At 47.9% G+C, this 18,174-nt stretch overlaps 1 protein-coding gene across 5 annotated transcripts in view; it reads right to left on the bottom strand.

The window, feature by feature from the left end:
* The window catches only part of PKD1 (polycystin 1, transient receptor potential channel interacting), a 135,403-nt gene that overhangs the window by 33,235 nt on the left and 83,994 nt on the right, over window positions 1–18,174 (bottom strand). For 2 of the 5 annotated variants that reach the window (XM_029577343.1, XM_029577345.1), the window contains exons 25-37: window positions 17,808–18,060; window positions 17,315–17,510; window positions 16,159–16,329; window positions 15,813–15,956; window positions 14,653–14,863; window positions 12,855–12,981; window positions 9,143–9,259; window positions 8,163–8,212; window positions 7,343–7,548; window positions 7,065–7,170; window positions 3,480–3,580; window positions 1,846–2,048; window positions 255–449 (exon numbers count right to left, since the gene is read on the bottom strand). In XM_029577343.1, the coding sequence (XP_029433203.1) occupies window positions 255–449; window positions 1,846–2,048; window positions 3,480–3,580; window positions 7,065–7,170; window positions 7,343–7,548; window positions 8,163–8,212; window positions 9,143–9,259; window positions 12,855–12,981; window positions 14,653–14,863; window positions 15,813–15,956; window positions 16,159–16,329; window positions 17,315–17,510; window positions 17,808–18,060 (2,080 nt within the window). The remainder of the gene's footprint in view (window positions 1–254; window positions 450–1,845; window positions 2,049–3,479; window positions 3,581–7,064; window positions 7,171–7,342; window positions 7,549–8,162; window positions 8,213–9,142; window positions 9,260–12,854; window positions 12,982–14,652; window positions 14,864–15,812; window positions 15,957–16,158; window positions 16,330–17,314; window positions 17,511–17,807; window positions 18,061–18,174) is intronic. The other 3 variants (XM_029577346.1, XM_029577347.1, XM_029577348.1) reach the window with 3 other exon arrangements.

Raw genomic sequence — 18,174 nt, 5'->3', positions numbered from 1 at the left:
TTGTTATTTCAGACGGCTTGGCAGTTCCCCAGGTATCATCAGCCTTTCAGACAAAAATAATTCCATTCTAAGTTTGAGTTTGGGGTTTGACCATGGAGTCCCAGGTTTCCCCGGTGCCTGCAATCACGTCTCAGTCAGACACCAGGACTCCATCTTTGTTTGTAAGCTCTAGTGAGTAGGGACCTTGTGACAATGTGATCTGTCATGGAACATTTCTAGCACTGTGAGCGAGGAAGTGAACAACAGTCGCTCACCTTCAGCATGTGGTGCAAGAGCTTGACCTTCCTCGCCTCATCCCTGGCCTGAAAGAGGGCAAATCCTTGAGGAGGTCGTACTTTATTTATCTTCTCAGAAACAGGCTCAACCACGGGGCACTCCACCAGCGTGTCGTCTTCCTCAGGGTGGAGCCGTTTCGCCACCAGAGAGAAATACAGGGCCTCCAGGAAGACCTGCGAAGTAAACAGAAGTGATGCTCTCACGGCAGCGAGCCTCTGCGGCTTGGCCACATGCATCTCACTTGATTACAAATGCCACTGACTTAACCCTTCACATGACAGACGATGCACCCACAGGGACTCCCTTCAGCCACTGCTGGGGGTCTCCTTTACCCCTGGCTGTCTCGGCCTGGTGCTTCTATTTGAGAAAGAAGGAACCACTACTGGAATTCTGATACCAAGAGCCTCCATTCCCCACTGGCTGGGGATTTTCCTAGTCTGGTCACTGGGAGCCGGGCACCAGCACTCCTTCTAGACCCTGGAGCATGGGCTCTATGACAGCCATCGCTAGGCCCCAACTTTTACAGTCTGGGATACTGATATACAGACATTAAGGAAGAAGCACAGGACCGCTTCGACAGGCAAGTCCAAAAGCAAAACATGTTCAAGCAGCGCTGTCAGAATTATCAAGGTGGCTGCTAACCCTACAAAATGTTGCTAATAGTAATTTGTTATAGGTTTGACAGTTGCTTGGTTTTGATTGTAAAGCCTTAACATAAGGTATGGGAGTGACCTGCAGTCATGGTAATAACAGACTGGATGGACCATTTGGTCTTTTTCTGCCGACATTACTATGTTAACAATGACCATGACACCTCCCCCATAGGGGTGGTGAATGCTGCCTCTGTGGCATCCCCAGCCTTGGACATCCAATTCGGTCCTTCTGCTCTGCCCGGCTCCCTCCCGCTAGGCTTTAATGATCAATAGATTAAACTGTGCCACTTCAGCTCTCAAGCTTCCCCTACATAAATCCATGCATCCAGCAGCAAGCATTCTGCAGTTTAGAGGTGCGTGGTGTGGTGTGTGTATGCTCCACATAGGCATTGCTGCGGACGTTTCTCCACGTCTACAGAATTCCAAGCGTGAAAGAAGTTCTCGGCATCTTCACAGGCTGCTGGATAACGATTTTATCCAAATTTCCGAGCTGCTCTCTCTCAGCCACCTGGCCCTGGTTCTCATTAGATTTATGATCTGTTGACTGGCAAAGACATTCACTGAGCTGGAATCTACCCAGACTTTACATAACAGCAGCAGGAGGTCAAGCTACAGAGTGCCTGAAGCCTAGCAGCAGCTTCTACCCTCTGCCACAGGGCCTGAAGGATGCTGCAATGGAAACATCCTCACTTTGAGCTGAGTGACTCATCCTTGTTTATCCAAAACATGGTGCTTGAAACAAGGTTTCCAATTCTACTTAAATCCTAACCTGATTCGGGAGCGCAGCCATTCCATAGAATCCTGAGACAGGAAGTGATGTCATTGTTATGCTAGCACACACCTTGTCCAACAGCGATATCATTTCCTGCCTGAAGATGCCATGCAAAGGCTGCTCACTCTGCTCTCTAGTGCTTACCTTCATGGGCTCCCAGATGAAGAATGAGGACAGGAAGCTGAAAATCCCAGAAATGAGCCACATCACTCCAACACTAGAGGTGAAACCCACCCCAATCCAGACTGAAAGACCAATGCAAGTTATGCAGATAAGGCAACTCAGAGCATAGCTCAGGTATATGCACCAGGATGGGAATAAACACTTCCGGTCGTCATCACTGAAAGCTAAGGAGAGAGAGACAATGAGGGTTGGCATGCTCTCCAAGAAACCTGTTACAACGTTATGAAATTATTGTAACGCTATACAGAATTAGTCAACCACAAGTCCCAGCGCTTTTCACTGCCCAAAAGTAACAGAGTAGACTAATGATTAAGGCCTGATTTCTTGTTGTCTCACAGGAAATGACATCACATTACACTTCCTGTAGTGGTCACACAAGCAGAACACAGATAGACTCTCACCAAATACAGAATAAAGAGATCATAAAATATAAATTGAAATGTGCAGACAAAAACTGAACAACAGGAAATCACGAGAAGCCAAACTCTGTAAGCAATGCAAACACAATCAAGAAATATAAAACATTAAACATACGAATAAAAAGAACATCAAATCAGCTGAGAAATAGAACAGCAGCCAATTAAAAAACAGGTATAAAAATGTTTAAAATATTATCAAGCACTAATAAAATATTTCAAAACAGCAGACACATCAATATTTAAAACTAGCAAGGATAAAAAAAAAAAAATCTCCCACTCTCCATACCTGGGAACTTTAGATTTCCAGTCCTCCTGAGACTCGTAGATTGGAGAAGGGCGCACAAACTTTAACCTCTCTCACACACATAGATATATACAGGTACTCTCACACACGTGCACAGGCACTGTCTCTCATAAACACACACACACCCCCACCCTCTCATACATACCCATCCTTTCATACACACAATACACACCCACACATCCATTCATAAATACACAAACCCACTCATACACACACTCATCCCCACCCACCCTCTCATACATAAACACACACATACCCTGTTATACAGACATCCACCCACACCCACCCTCCCTCTCATACCCACCCCCAGGCCCTCACTCTCACACACCCCCAAGCCCTCACTCTCACATACCCCCAGGCCCTCACTCTCACACACCCCCAGGCACTCACTCTCACACACACAGGGCCATACATATTTTGGACCTCTTCTGCCACCGGCTGCAGGGGAAATGCTAGCAGCACCTTAGGCCCCTTCCTGCTGCGGAGGAAACGCCGACAGTACCACAGTGACTCTTCTTCGGCCACTGGATGGTGGAGTGGAAACCCCGCCAGCATGTCACTGCTCCACGTTACCAGTACTGCGGGCTTTCCTGCCAGCAGTGTGAGCCTGAATGAAGGGGTGAGGCAGCTGTGGCAGGAAGGTTTCGGGGGGTGCAATACTGCCACCTCAAATTCTTTCCGCCTGAAGCGGTCCCTTCATCCTGCCTCATTATAGAGCCGCCCCTGGTAATCGATCACAAATATTCTTAATTCTGCAGCATTGTCCTTGTGACTTCAGATCCCTCATGATCTACTTCCTGACCTCGGGGCTGCAGCACTGCCAGCCCCAACCAACCTGGGCCCCAATAATTGCATGAGAGAAGCCTCCATACCTGTTTTGGTCGATTTAATGGGAAATGCCATAAGACTCTGCCTTTTCTCATTCAGTCTCTGCATCATGATGCTGTCAATCTTCTCCCTAAATATACTGGATCTGTCCGGTAAAATCATAACAGCATCTGGTTAACTTCATAAAAAGCATCTCCCTGCAGCTAACAGATTCATAGGATGATAAATGCACTGAAGGCAGAGGGAAGAGTTGGTGTGCATGGACAGAGAGGGCTTAAGCAAAATTCAAGGACCACAGAGGGTTTCTAACTGCATCCACCAAGAGCATCAGAGCAGGGAAATCCGTTCTGTAAAGGCGCAGGTTAGAAGCAAGGAGCAGCAGACGTCCCTCCAGAGCTCAGAAGATGACACCGCGTCCCCTGATGTGCTCTGGCTTGCTGGCAATACTCAACAGGACTGACATAACTAATTCCAAAAACGTTTCTTTTGTCTTTTGATAAATGGGTCTCCAGGCTCAGGAACAAGGCCAGGAAATATATCTTCATGGAAAGGGTGGTGGATGCCTAGAATGCCCTCCTGGAAGACAAGAATGGTCCTCACACTTATGAATTCCTTGACCAAACTCAAAGGATCCCTAGTGGCCAGAGAATGGAAATGAAGACACGGGGTAACCTCTGTTAAACTTAAAATTAACTTTTCTTCATGGGGGTAACCTGCACAGAGTGGCAGTTACTGCCCTTAACAGAAACATGGGGGTAACCTGCACAGAGTGGCAGTTACTGCCCTTAACAGAAACATGGGGGTAACCTGCACGGAGCGGCAGTTACTACCCTTAACAGAAACATGGGGGTAATCTGCACGGAGCAGCAGTTACTGCCCTTAACAGAAACATGGAGGTAACCTGCACGGAGCGGCAGTTACTACCCTTAACAGAAACATGGGGGTAACCTGCACGGAGCGGCAGTTACTGCCCTTAACAGAAACATGGGGGTAACCTGCACGGAGCGGCAGTTACTACCCTTAACAGAAACATGGGAGTAATCTGCACGGAGCGGCAGTTACTGCCCTTAACAGAAACATGGGGGTAACCTGCACAGAGCGGCAGTTACTGCCCTTAACAGAAACATGGGGGTAACCCGCACTGAGCGGCAGTTACTGCCCTTAACAGAAACATGGGGTAACCCACACGGAGTGGCAGTTACTACCCATAACAGAAATATGGGGGTAATCATCACGGAGCGGCAATTACTACCCATAACAGAAACATGGGGGTAACCTGCACAGAGCGGCAGTTACTGCCCTTAACAGAGACATGGGGTAACCCGCACGGAGTGGCAGTTACTACCCATAACAGAAATATGGGGGTAATCATCACGGAGCGGCAATTACTACCCATAACAGAAACATGGGGGTAACCTGCACAGAGTGGCAGTTACTACCCTTAACAGAAACATGGGGGCAACCTGCACAGAGCGGCAGTTACTACTCTTAATAGTAACATGGGGGTAACCTGCACGGAGCGGCAGTTACTACCCTTAACAGATACATGGGGGTAACCCGCACTGAGCGGCAGTTACTACCCTTAACAGTAACATGGGGGTAACCTGCATGGAGCGGCAGTTACTGCCCTTAACAGATACATGGGGGTAACCCGCACTGAGCGGCAGTTACTACCCTTAACAGAAACATGGGGGTAATCATCACGGAGCGGCAGTTACTACCCTTAACAGTAACATGGGGGTAACCTGCACGGAGCGGCAGTTACTGCCCTTAACAGATACATGGGGGTAACCCACACTGAGCGGCAGTTACTACCCTTAACAGTAACATGGGGGTAACCTGCACAGAGCAGCAGTTACTATCCTTAATAGAAACATGGGGGTAACCTGCACAGAGCGGCAGTTACTACCCTTAATAGATACATGGGAGTAACCCGCACTGAGCAGCAGTTACTACCCTTAACAGAAACATGGGGGTAACCTGCACGGAGCAGCAGTTACAAACCTTAACATAAGGCTTGGGGGTAACCCGCACAGAGTGGCAGTTACTACGCTAAGAAACTTGCAGGGCAGACTGGATGGACCAATTTGATATTTATCAGCTGTCATTTACTATGTTATTTTGGCTTGGTCTTAAGATTTTATTTTATGATAAAAATGTGACTAAAAGTAAATGCATGGAAAATTTTCAGTTCTACAAATTAAAAGTTTGAGCAACCCTGTGCTCATGGCCAATGAGAATCCTGCACAAGTAAACCCTGTTTCTATGCCCTAATGAAGCAATGACCAGGGCTGAGATATCCAGATCTCAGCTCTGGTGTGGAAATGAATTGCAAGATGGGAGTCATTCGAGCAAAATCCCAAGCTGACTGTCCACGCAAGTGAAAATATTTTCTGGGTGGTGAAGGCGATTTGAAGCAGGAAAAGGAGAAAGGGTTACAGGAGGATGCATTTTCCATGAATGAAGCTAAAAAGGAGGGTGGGGAATGCCAGTGAAGGTAGAGGAGCAAAATGCAAGCATGAATGGGAGACACTCAAAAGGGCCTTAGTGGTGGAGAGGGAAAGTGAACAGACCGGGTCAGTCAAGAGGACTTTACTGCCAACATCTCTGTTCTGTGTCAGGGATGTGAGCAAGAAATACATCATGGACGGCTCTGGGAGAGGATGGGTCCTGCTCCCCCTCAGACAGGACCCTCGGCTTCTGTGTTTCTGTGTCAGGGATGTGAGCAAGAAATACATCATGGACGGCTCTGGGAGAGGATGGGTCCTGCTCCCCCTCAGACAGGACCCTCGGCTTCTGTGTTTCTGTGTCAGGGATGTGAGGAAGAAATACATCATGGACGGCTCTGGTAGAGGATGGGTCCTGCTCCCATTCAGACAGGACTCTCGGCTTCTGTGTTTCTCTGTCAGAGATGTGAGGAAGAAATACATCATGGACTGCTCTGGGAGAGGATGGGTCCTGCTCCCATTCAGACAGGACCCTCGGCTTCTGTGTTTCTGTGTCAGGGATGTGAGGAAGAAATACATCATGGACTGCTCTGGGAGAGGATGGGTCCTGCTCCCATTCAGACAGGACCCTCGGCTTCTGTGTTTCTGTGTCAGGGATGTGAGGAAGAAATACATCATGGACGGCTCTGGGAGAGGATGGGTCCTGCTCCCATTCAGACAGGACCCTCGGCTTCTGTGTTTCTGTGTCAGGGATGTGAGGAAGAAATACATCATGGACTGCTCTGGGAGAGGATGGGTCCTGCTCCCATTCAGACAGGACCCTCGGCTTCTGTGTTTCTCTGTCAGAGATGTGAGGAAGAAATACATCATGGACGGCTCTGGTAGAGGATGGGTCCTGCTCCCATTCAGACAGGACCCTCGGCTTCTGTGTTTCTGTGTCAGGGATGTGAGGAAGAAATACATCATGGACTGCTCTGGTAGAGGATGGGTCCTGCTCCCATTCAGACAGGACCCTTGGTTGCTTCAGTTTCCTCACAGGCTTGTTCAGAGAAAGAGAAACTGATGGCTGACATGGTCTGCTCAATTTCCATTCAGTTACAATAGCACAGACTGTGCTTGAAATGTTTAATCACAATTATTTAAGAAATAAAGCATTTTCCTTAGTATGGAAAGAGTACTCACAAGCCTGACAGCTGATCTGTCCCAGCATGGGAAAGGTGAGCCCAGTCCTGAGGAGGTGGCAGGCCACCAGCTCCGTCTACAAGGATTTGCCTTATCATATCTTCATCTGCGAGATCAGGAAAACAAAATGAAACTTCAGAGGGTTACTCCCAACTCTGGGCTCGTTCCTGCTGTTTTCCCAGCGCTTCGGTTCTGGAGCCCCTTCAGGAGATGCCCCAGCTTAGACCTGAAAATGAGGAGGGGCACCAATGCCCTTCTCAGCTCCCCCTTACTCTCACCTGAAGCAGTGAAATATCTGTTTGAAGCTGGGTTAAAGATTAGCGAGAGACCATCATCCTCTGTGGCAGGCATGGAAGCCTCCATTCCAAGATGGCGGCTTGCTCGCCCCCTTTTCAGTCTCTGAATGGTATTTCCCATGATGGAGGCATCACTGAGGAGGTCTGGCCAGCTGAGCACGCCCTCATTTGAGTGCCACTTAATCAAGCTGTGAAAGAAATGGAAAGAGCCCTACATGAGGCATGTGGAGTAAGCAGGCACGGACGGTCCTTGGAAATGTAAAACTACATGGGACATTCACTTCCATGTCTGTCCTCAATGCTGACAGTGCTGACACCATGTTCCCTTCTGGTGCACTGAAACGTGAACTAAACCAGGAGTTTACTCTGATAAATGTGACTGCCTAGAGGAAACATATTTACTTATAGTAATAAATAGATTACAAGAAATTAAACAGAAAATGCGTGTTTAGAGGCGGACCCTGTTTCTGGGCTCTGAGTAAGGACTGTCCAGAGCTGACGCAGGGTTCTCCAGAGACCACAGGCTTCCTTCTTCAAATGTGACCGTGAGGGACCCCTGTGTCCCACGTCTGCTCTGGATTGTTCTTAGGTGGATCAGAACCTGCAGAGAATCCAGTTCTCTGCAGGACTGATATGGGATCAGAGCCGCACAATACAGAATTTACTCTTCCATTACAAATAAAACACCACACAAGGAAGGGATGCCTGCGTCAGAGCTTAGGACAATCTACATAACAGAAAAGTTATTTAGCCACTTACAGTTCAGTTCCTGAAACAAATTGCAAGTAAGATTACGAGTCACCTTTTTGAGTCTTCCAAAGAGAAGTCCGTTTTGGTCTGGTCAGAGAAGGCCTGTGTGTGGATAAGAGAAAAACGTGTCAGGCCGCGCAGTCCTGGAAAATCCTGCATTCTGACTGGTCAGAGGCCAGACCTTGACTGTTCTGGGCAGAAGCGGATCTGGTGATATTGACTGGGTTTAGTATCCATTCCGGCACTCACAGCCTCCCAGAAATAAATAATATTCCACCTGATTAATTCTACCAATCATTCTGTAGGCTGTGCTAATCTTTACTGAGCCAGCGTAAGGATTAAGTACATCAGCTTTCAAACCACAGACTCAACGCTCACACCCGGCATTGCTGCTGGCAGATAATTCTTAGGTTGGGCCAATAAAAGTCATCACAGGACCTATATGGCACCTAGACCTCAGCGACCTGTCAGTTTATTATTTCAGCCTGAACAAGATATTCCAAAGTCTCTGTAGTAGAGAGGAGCGGCCTCCTGGTTCTGAGGGACCCTCCCTCCCTCTACTTTCCATGTTAGATCAATTAACTAATGTTACATCAGCCCATCGGGTCTCTCTGCCCAGGACTGCTGAAGGCGACAGCACAAGGCAGTCCTATGGGACAGAGAAACTCAGCCTTACACAATTATAAACTTGACAGAAAGCTATGAAAACACATTATCAGAGGGGAAGACTGGCCAAGGACTCTGTAACGGGAAAGGCGAGAGCAGACTGTTCAGGCATGAGCAGCAGGAGGATTTGGGAATAATTCAGAACCAATTGCAGTTCAGAATTATTCTGTGGGGCAGCTGTGGATCATCGTCTCTCTCCCACCCATCTTACAGACCCTCCATGTTCTGCTAAAGAAGATTATGAGGTTGCAATAGAGGCCCTAAAGCAATTAAACTCACCCCTTACCCACCCCGCCTGTCCTTCTCCCAGCTGGTACCCGATAGCTACAGCGACCGAGACAATAAAAGAGAAAGGATCTTCCTTACCTCCCCATGAGCTCCAGAAAATGTAATAAATGAGCTCTCTATTATGGAAGAGTCCAGACAGTTATCAATTTCTACGGACTGCTGGTCAAAACAGGTTAAAGACTGACTGATGGACGTCTGCAAGAGAGAGAAGCCAGGGAGGGCGGCATCAGCGTCTGGCACACAACGTCTGTCACACGGTCTCTCTTCGTATGGATAAAGACCCTGCCCAAGGCTCCTCTCAGCCTCTCACCGTACTACAGCAGGGCTCAAACCATCCTACTGGCCCCCAAGCCAGTCGGGTTTCAGGATATCCCCAATGTATATGTATACACAGGAGGCAGTGCATGCAGAGAAATCTCATGCATATTCATTAGGGATACACAGGAGGCAGGGCATGCAGAGAAATCTCATGCATATTCATTAGGGATACACAGGAGGCAGGGCATGCAGAGAAATCTCATGCATATTCATTAGGGATACACAGGAGGCAGTGCATGCAGAGAAATCTCATGCATATTCATTAGGGATACACAGGAGGCAGTGCATGCAGAGAAATCTCATGCATATTCATTAGGGATACACAGGAGGCAGTGCATGCAGAGAAATCTCATGCATATTCATTAGGGATACACAGGAGGCAGGGCATGCAGAGAAATCTCATGCATATTCATTAGGGATACACAGGAGGCAGGGCATGCAGAGAAATCTCATGCATATTCATTAGGGATACACAGGAGGCAGTGCATGCAGAGAAATCTCATGCATATTCATTAGGGATACACAGGAGGCAGTGCATGCAGAGAAATCTCATGCATATTCATTAGGGATACACAGGAGGCAGGGCATGCAGAGAAATCTCATGCATATTCATTAGGGATACACAGGAGGCAGGGCATGCAGAGAAATCTCATGCATATTCATTAGGGATACACAGGAGGCAGGGCATGCAGAGAAATCTCATGCATATTCATTAGGGATACACAGGAGGCAGGGCATGCAGAGAAATCTCATGCATATTCATTAGGGATACACAGGAGGCAGGGCATGCAGAGAAATCTCATGCATATTCATTAGGGATACACAGGAGGCAGTGCATGCAGAGAAATCTCATGCATATTCATTAGGGATACACAGGAGGCAGGGCATGCAGAGAAATCTCATGCATATTCATTAGGGATACACAGGAGGCAGGGCATGCAGAGAAATCTCATGCACATTCATTAGGGATACACAGGAGGCAGGGCATGCAGAGAAATCTCATGCACATTCATTAGGGATACACAGGAGGCAGTGCATGCAGAGAAATCTCATGCACATTCATTAGGGATACACAGGAGGCAGGGCATGCAGAGAAATCTCATGCACATTCATTAGGGATACACAGGAGGCAGGGCATGCAGAGAAATCTCATGCACATTCATTAGGGATACACAGGAGGCAGGGCATGCAGAGAAATCTCATGCATATTCATTAGGGATACACAGGAGGCAGGGCATGCAGAGAAATCTCATGCATATTCATTAGGGATACACAGGAGGCAGGGCATGCAGAGAAATCTCATGCATATTCATTAGGGATACACAGGAGGCAGGGCATGCAGAGAAATCTCATGCATATTCATTAGGGATACACAGGAGGCAGGGCATGCAGAGAAATCTCATGCATATTCATTAGGGATACACAGGAGGCAGGGCATGCAGAGAAATCTCATGCATATTCATTAGGGATAGCTTGAAAACCCGACTGGCTGGGGGGCCAGTAGGATGGTTTGAGCCCCACTTCTTAAACACTCATTGGGACCCTGCCGGTCATATTTCTTCTGCTTTTTTTTGCCTCTGGTCCAATCAATCAAACAAAGAGACTTTGGTTATTGATTTTTCTCACTATCACACAGGGCTGGCCCACTGGCTAAGGGGCAGTAAGGGGCAGTGCTGCATCCTGCTGCACAGGAGGTCCCAAGTTCAAGTTCTGACCATGACGTCTACTGCTCAGGTCAGCCAGGGCTGGGGACTCTGCAGAGCATCCACAGCACCCAGGGAAGGGAGCCGTGCTCATTGTGGATGGTGACACCTAGTGGCTAAACTGAGGATCCCAGAGGGAGCAGCAGAAGAGGGGACTGAATCACAATCAGCAAGAACCTCAGGTAGGCACAAATCAAGGTTCAGGACACCCAAAGAAGCAGGGTCCCCCTAAAATATGCAGCGACTGCTAGAGATATGGAAGATCTTGGCAGGTAAAGATCATTTGGGCCCGTCCACTCTGCTGCCATGCTGTCCATGCTTAAATCCTATCCCTGCCCTCCCTGCCCCAGGTATCCATCACCTCTCAGTGATAAAGTATCTGCACATCCCTCTCAGCCTCATGCGAGGATGTCCTTCCTCTCTCTATGGAAAATGCTTCTTCTGGTACTTTAGTGAAGCCGCTGGGCGTGTGAATGTTTGCATTGCTTCTCCCTTGCAGAAGACGTCTTTAGCTCCCTCAGTACGGCTCTTTGTGCTGGTCCACTTTTGATCTCCTGCCACCTTATCAATGTCCTTGTATTGAAGGTGGGAGTCTCAGCAGAGACCTGCCCAGAGGTGAGATTACATCCCTCTCTCTCTCTTTATAGAGCAATCACTTTTTCCTTTACCTGAACACTGGAAGGAACTGATCTGCAATTCAAAACCTGCTTATAATCTGGATATTTACCATCACATCCTAGAGCGGATTTAAAAAGTCACCACAGTCATAGTAAATTAATAAAGCCCACACTATGCCAGCACTGCTGTTACTTTTATCTGATTTCTGGGATGGTTTCTTTCAATATCATAGTGCGACCTAATAAATCCTACCTTATTTAATATACTCTTTGAGACACAGAAACGCCCATATACTAACCCATCTTCTCTCTGAGACAGAGACTTATTTACACTCTCAGACACAAACCCTCATGGGTCAGTCACACAGACAGATTTTCAGATTATGGAAACTTTATTGGCACATACACATAGCCTGGCTCTCTCTGACATTTACTCTCAGATGCACACACTGTGCTGTTGTGCTGCTGCTCATGTGCTCACTCACATACTAACCCATCTTCTCTCTGAGACAGAGACTTATTTACACTCTCAGACACAAACCCTCATGGGTCAGTCACACAGACAGATTTTCAGATTATGGAAACTTTATTGGCACATACACATAGCCTGGCTCTCTCTGACATTTACTCTCAGATGCACACACTGTGCTGTTGTGCTGCTGCTCATGTGCTCACTCACATACTAACCCATCTTCTCTCTGAGACAGAGACTTATTTACACTCTCAGACACAAACCCTCATGGGTCAGTCACACAGACAGATTTTCAGATTATGGAAACTTTATTGGCACATACACATAGCCTGGCTCTCTCTGACATTTACTCTCAGATGCACACACTGTGCTGTTGTGCTGCTGCTCATGTGCTCACTCACATCATCATTTACAGTTCTTGTTTGCTGCTAGCTCTCTCTCAACAACCTGCAGCAGCCCCCTCTCTTTCCCATTCCTACCCCTTATCAGCACCCCCACTGGCTCCACAGCCCTCTCCGAGCAGGTGCACTTCCTCCTGACTCATCCCCTCCCTTTCTTTGACTCTAGCTCAGTGGGCATGCCCAAAAGGTCAATCCGCCCCTGTATGCATTTGTTTCAGGGAAGGTGAATAATTAACAAGCTAATTAAGGTATGTTTTAAAAGCTGTTATCATTTCTTACCTTACTGCGGGTCATCCTGAAAAGGAATAACAGGATAAGGTAGAAGGGGTAGATGATAACACTGGAGACCATGCCAACAGCCATTGTATCTACCGTGACAGGGATCAGCTGGGAGACAGCCACATTACTACCAGGAAGACAAGAAGACATTAGTTGTCATTGCGCAGGTCACATAGCAGTGCATGCCACACCCCATTCAGTCTCATGGGGAGTACATGTGGCTAAAAATCCCAGGCAGACTTCTAGCTGTGTACAGCAAACACGTACTTCTTTCTAGAACAAAATGAGTGCCCATTAATTCAGGTATGGGAAGATCTCACTACCCTACCTCCAAGTAAGATATAGAAAGAAAAGACATAGCCACTGATTTCCTTGGCATGAACTCATGAGACAGCAGTGATAATCCTGCTCTTACCACAGAGTTGCAGGGAAGTGGCAGCATTGGGCAATGAGAAACGGAGAGAAATCCTCGCTCCATCCAATGCTCTAGAGTAACACACGCACATATTTAGGGAGTCCCTATTAGTAAGTATAAAATGCGATGACATGGACATAATGAAAGAGCAATGAGATCACATGATATGGCGGCCCTTTAAGGGTAATTCATCATGTATGACCTTCAAAGAAAGTGGCTATGAAATATTGTACCACTGGTATGCTACGCCCGTTCGTTTATATAGAATGAAACTGCTTCACAGATAGGGGAGGCAGGATCGTTCACACACGTGGTGGGCATACTCTCAGATAATTTACGGGAACGAGGTCATATTGTGCATATATATCCCATCACGAAAGTCTCCCTTTCATTTCACCCCGCCATAATTTTGCTCAGGTTTCCTGTTCCAGGTATCACCTCTTCCCGCTCTGGGGTACCCCCTTAGTGATTCATCTGCTGGTGGCTGCGAGATGAAGATCTTCCATCTTAGGCTCTCTGGGTACAAGCTGGAAGAGTTTTTCAATGGAATCTGCACTTTTTATCTCGGGACAAATATAATGTACCACAAATTTGAGACTGTTTTCTAAATTTTGCGAGCATTAAGCTGTTTTCATCCTCCTCGACGCCGAATAATCAATCTGTGTCGTAAGTTTTCCCATGTTAAAGGCTTTATCTGGGCCACCTGGCCAAATCCCTATAAATTTTGTTACTGGACTGACTGGTCTATACCAATTCTGCACAGATTTTATTATTTGTGGGCAACTCTGTACTCACTTATTATTATTCGTGTTTTTATTAATCTACTCACTGTTTAATGCACCTTTGTCAATTTAACTTTGCCTTCATTGCTGTTCTATTTTGCATATATTTTAATAAAAATAAAAAAAAATCACAGAGGAGCCTACCATTAAATGCTAGATTTAACTCCTGCTCAATAAGGAGAAATAATATATGCAAAACAGTTTGCTATCAGAACTGCATCACAGGTTGGGTTTAAAAGGAGAGATTTTAACTGCTTTTTAAAAGCTGAAAAGCGGAGGCCCAGCCACTGTCTGAAACGTAGAATATGACAGCAGAGGAGGACTGGAAGACCTGTTCCTGCCGTAGACTCTCGGTGCCTGTCCCAGACCTTCTTGCATTCTTTTACTGTCCTTATCCCGGCCTCCTTCCCATACCCATCTGCCACTGCCTTTCCTGTCCCCTGTGACCTCGTTCCAGAGGGGCTCCCCCTTTTATGTTCCTGAGCCAGGTTCCAAGTGGTGACCTGGAGGTGAGAGGCTTGGTGATAATTCCAGCGGATGCAAATGCCCTTTACTTACATTGCCACGATTGGCGTTGGCTGAGTGCAGGCATTGGACTCACCCGTGACTTCTGCTCCCGACAATTCCATACCAGATGGTGTTGGCTCCAAAGAAGAGGAAGATAAGCAGTGAGCAGCAGGTGGCTCTCTGGACACGGGTGAAGCGGCTGCGAGGAGGCCGATCCCACAGGGAAAGCCAGACATGGTTCTCCGAAAATCCCCTCTGCATCTCCGCTCTGAAGATACGAGAAAACCTCCTCAGCTCCATCTCACCTGAGTGAAGAGGAAAGAGCCAGTGAAGGGTCCCGTTACAAAGTCTGCACCAGGAGGAGGCATCGGAGATGGTGAGAGAGGGGAGAGTGAGAAGGGATCAGTTTGTGGGGTGAGAGAGGGGATTGGTTGTGGGGAGGGTGAAAAGGATGTGCATGTGCCAGTATGGGTGTCAGGGACGAGAGAGAGGATTGGGAGTTTGAAGAGGGAGAAGGTAGGACTGGAGCCAGACAGGCACAGCTCCCTCCCTCCTCCTCCAGATCCTCCCCTGTTTGAATTCTGGTAAAGTCTTCGGTGAAAGAAGAACTAGATATCTTACATTTACAGAATTCATTTTGCAAGAAAGATATGAATTTGAGCACAACACTTTGCTGATTTTAGCTAATTGGATATTATTTACTACTGTGCCCTAACAAACCACAGCATGGTTTCCGTAAACACTACAGCACAGAGACACTGCTGCTTTCACTAACAGACAATATCATGAGAGGTTTCGACAGTGGAAAACATTACATTCTAGTGATGCTAGACCTGTCATCAGTTCACTGCAAAGCACTAATGAGTCTGTTTTATCAGGATTTGTGAGGAGCACTAACCAGGCCTCCTTTCTCACATCCTGTCACGTGTTCTGCTGGAAGCTGGGAGCAGTGGGGCAGGGACCACCCCAGACAGCCTCACCCACGAGGACCACACAAAAGCCAACCTTAGGCAAGGCCAAAGGCCAAGTTCCTTTCTGTCTGAGCAAATTAAGCTTTTGGACCCATCTGCCACCTGCACTGACTTGTATCCGCTAAAAACTTGGAAGTTTCAGCTTTCTGTATGAACCCACCCTCCCACCCTGCCACCATCACCTAAGGACAGCCCTTGCAGTGTAATTCTTCTGATACAGCGAGCTGGAAGCTTGGCATGAAAACACGACAGCATCCAAGGCAGCCCCTGCTCGGATACTCACTTGCAGCAAAGACTTCCTTCTCCACCATGTGCTCATCATCCTCCCCGTCCACCGACAGCCAGTCGTTCACCAGGAAATAGTAAGCCCTACTACTCTGGAGGTCTCGAATGATGACGTGCTGCAGGTACCAGGAGGGGCTGAGGCCTACGAAGGAGGGAGGCAGAGGATGCACCAGGTCAGGGGGGGGCCCGAGCACAGTGACTGCAGGCCAGAAGTAGCAGACAGAGGGAGGCAGTGTCCTAAAACTGCAGTAGATACCCAGGGCATTCCCAGCGCTTCAGAGCAGAACGGGCCTTTGGCACTTCCATCCCCAAAACTACAGACTACAGCTCCCAGCATCCCATACCTTTGTTGTCATGCCAGATACGGATCTTCCAGAGACTTCCCAGGCTCTTTTCTGTGGCAATTTGAAAGACATCCAAGCTGTTCCTGTGAAAGGGGCTCTCTCCATCCAGATGTCTGTGACCGCTTTTATCATCGATTCCATACAGACTAATGCCAACATGCGCTGTTGTACCTGAAACCAGTGAAAGAACCACACTGCTGTCAGATGTCCCCAGTCAGGCTCGATGTACCTACGCGACTATGTTCATCCATGTGGTGATCAGGCTGCAATTAGAAGACACATAATGATGTTCAAGGGCTCAAGCCATGGTCTCTCTGGGTGGAAACTGGCACCCTGGTACCAGGACTCAGGTTGATGCTAGTGCTCATACAAACCCCTACAGCATGGATGATGTTAAGCGCCAGCAAGTTTGACCAAATCACCCCGCACTAGCATCCAATCCATTTCCAAGTCAGATTCAAATCCTCTTCTGGCTTTCAAGACCCTAAGAGTTTGACACCAGCCTTACTTCAACAAGCAACGCATCCTTTGTACACCCTCAAGAGAACTGCACTCACAACCCCAAGCCCGTCTACTGGTACCAGTCCCCAAAGAAATGCGACTCTCAAAGGCAGAAAGAGAACTTTCTCAGGGTCTGGAGCTCTCTACCCCCTGAGACCAGATGTCCTCACCTTCAAGAAGCAACTAAAAATCTGGCTCTTTCTAACTGCCTTCAACCCACAGCCAGAAGTGTGAATCCCTGACTGGACCCTAATCTCAAAGCTTTCTGATCTGCTCTAGAACATTCCCAGCACTCACCACCTAAAGCCCAACCCGCCAGTGCACGCTAGAGGGTTTGATGAGAGCATCACACAAGAACACATCCTAAAGCAGACCCACATCATACTCCAAACTGTACCTGACTTACGCACTGCTATACCCAAACGTCTACCTGCCAGGTTGCTATCATGGATGTGCCTGATGCTTTTGTAGGGACCCTGCTTGCACCAGACCCTAGCCTATGAAAGGTGATCTGTACCGACTGAACTGCAATGCTCGGATCTGCTGCAATGCACTCAGGTAAGGGAGCCAGGAGGAGGCTGCGCCGCTTTCTCTCTTGTCTGCTGAACCCTCAGCCCAGATTAGGGAAACAACTGGAGACTTGATATTCACCGACCTGATCCTCTGCCCCATCCGGTCTTCACAAGGACTTCATATTTAAAGGCCCCATTCTTGCCGCAGAAGGGAATCACCCCAGCTCGATTCACGTCAATCAGGTCCAACTTGTGAACAATGATGACGACCACAGAGTAGGTGACAAAGCAGACGACACACGTCAGCACAACGATGTAGTTAATCCCTGGAGGAGGGGGCTAGAAGAGCAGAGAAAGAGCTGGTAGTAGAGCAGAATCTGTCTAACCAGGACACTGCACCTCTGCACTACCCACTGGCTTTTATACAGAGCTGTTGCTAAATGGTCTGTCCCATTTCTGTGCACAATACGCAGCCTGTACTGTGCACTGTATCACTGTAAGATTCACGGGACATTTAGGGGAGCTCAGGAGAAATGTCTGAAAGCCTTTTTCTCACCTCCCTATTCCACTAAATAACAGGATGAAATGTGGACGGGTGAAAAGGCTCTGAAAGATGCCAACGCCTCGTTTACTGACCGGGAATATGAAGTGCACCACGTGCGGCGGGACGAAGAGACTGGCCCCGAAGGATGTCAGGTGCTGTGTCCGACACACGGCCTCCTCCAGCGTGGTATCCTCCAGCGGCACCAGCCCTTCCGTCTTCCACCGCATCTCACTCTCGCTGAAGTACTGGCACAGAGAGGTGTACACGCCCACCGACACCTCCACCGAGGACCACATGTAACGGTTGCTGATGTTAAAGAAATAATCACCGGGTGCATCTCCAGCACTGAAAGGAAAAGGCACGTATTAAGCCCAAAGGCGATACGAAACAAAATGGCAGACACAAAATGACTGGAAGGGGATCTGGGAGCCAAACTCTCTTGGTCTCCTGTGCTTCACA

Source organism: Rhinatrema bivittatum, chromosome 14 (genome assembly GCF_901001135.1).
Source record: "Rhinatrema bivittatum chromosome 14, aRhiBiv1.1, whole genome shotgun sequence".
NCBI lineage: Eukaryota > Metazoa > Chordata > Amphibia > Gymnophiona > Rhinatrematidae > Rhinatrema > Rhinatrema bivittatum.
This window is presented reverse-complemented; position numbering and strand designations above follow the sequence as displayed.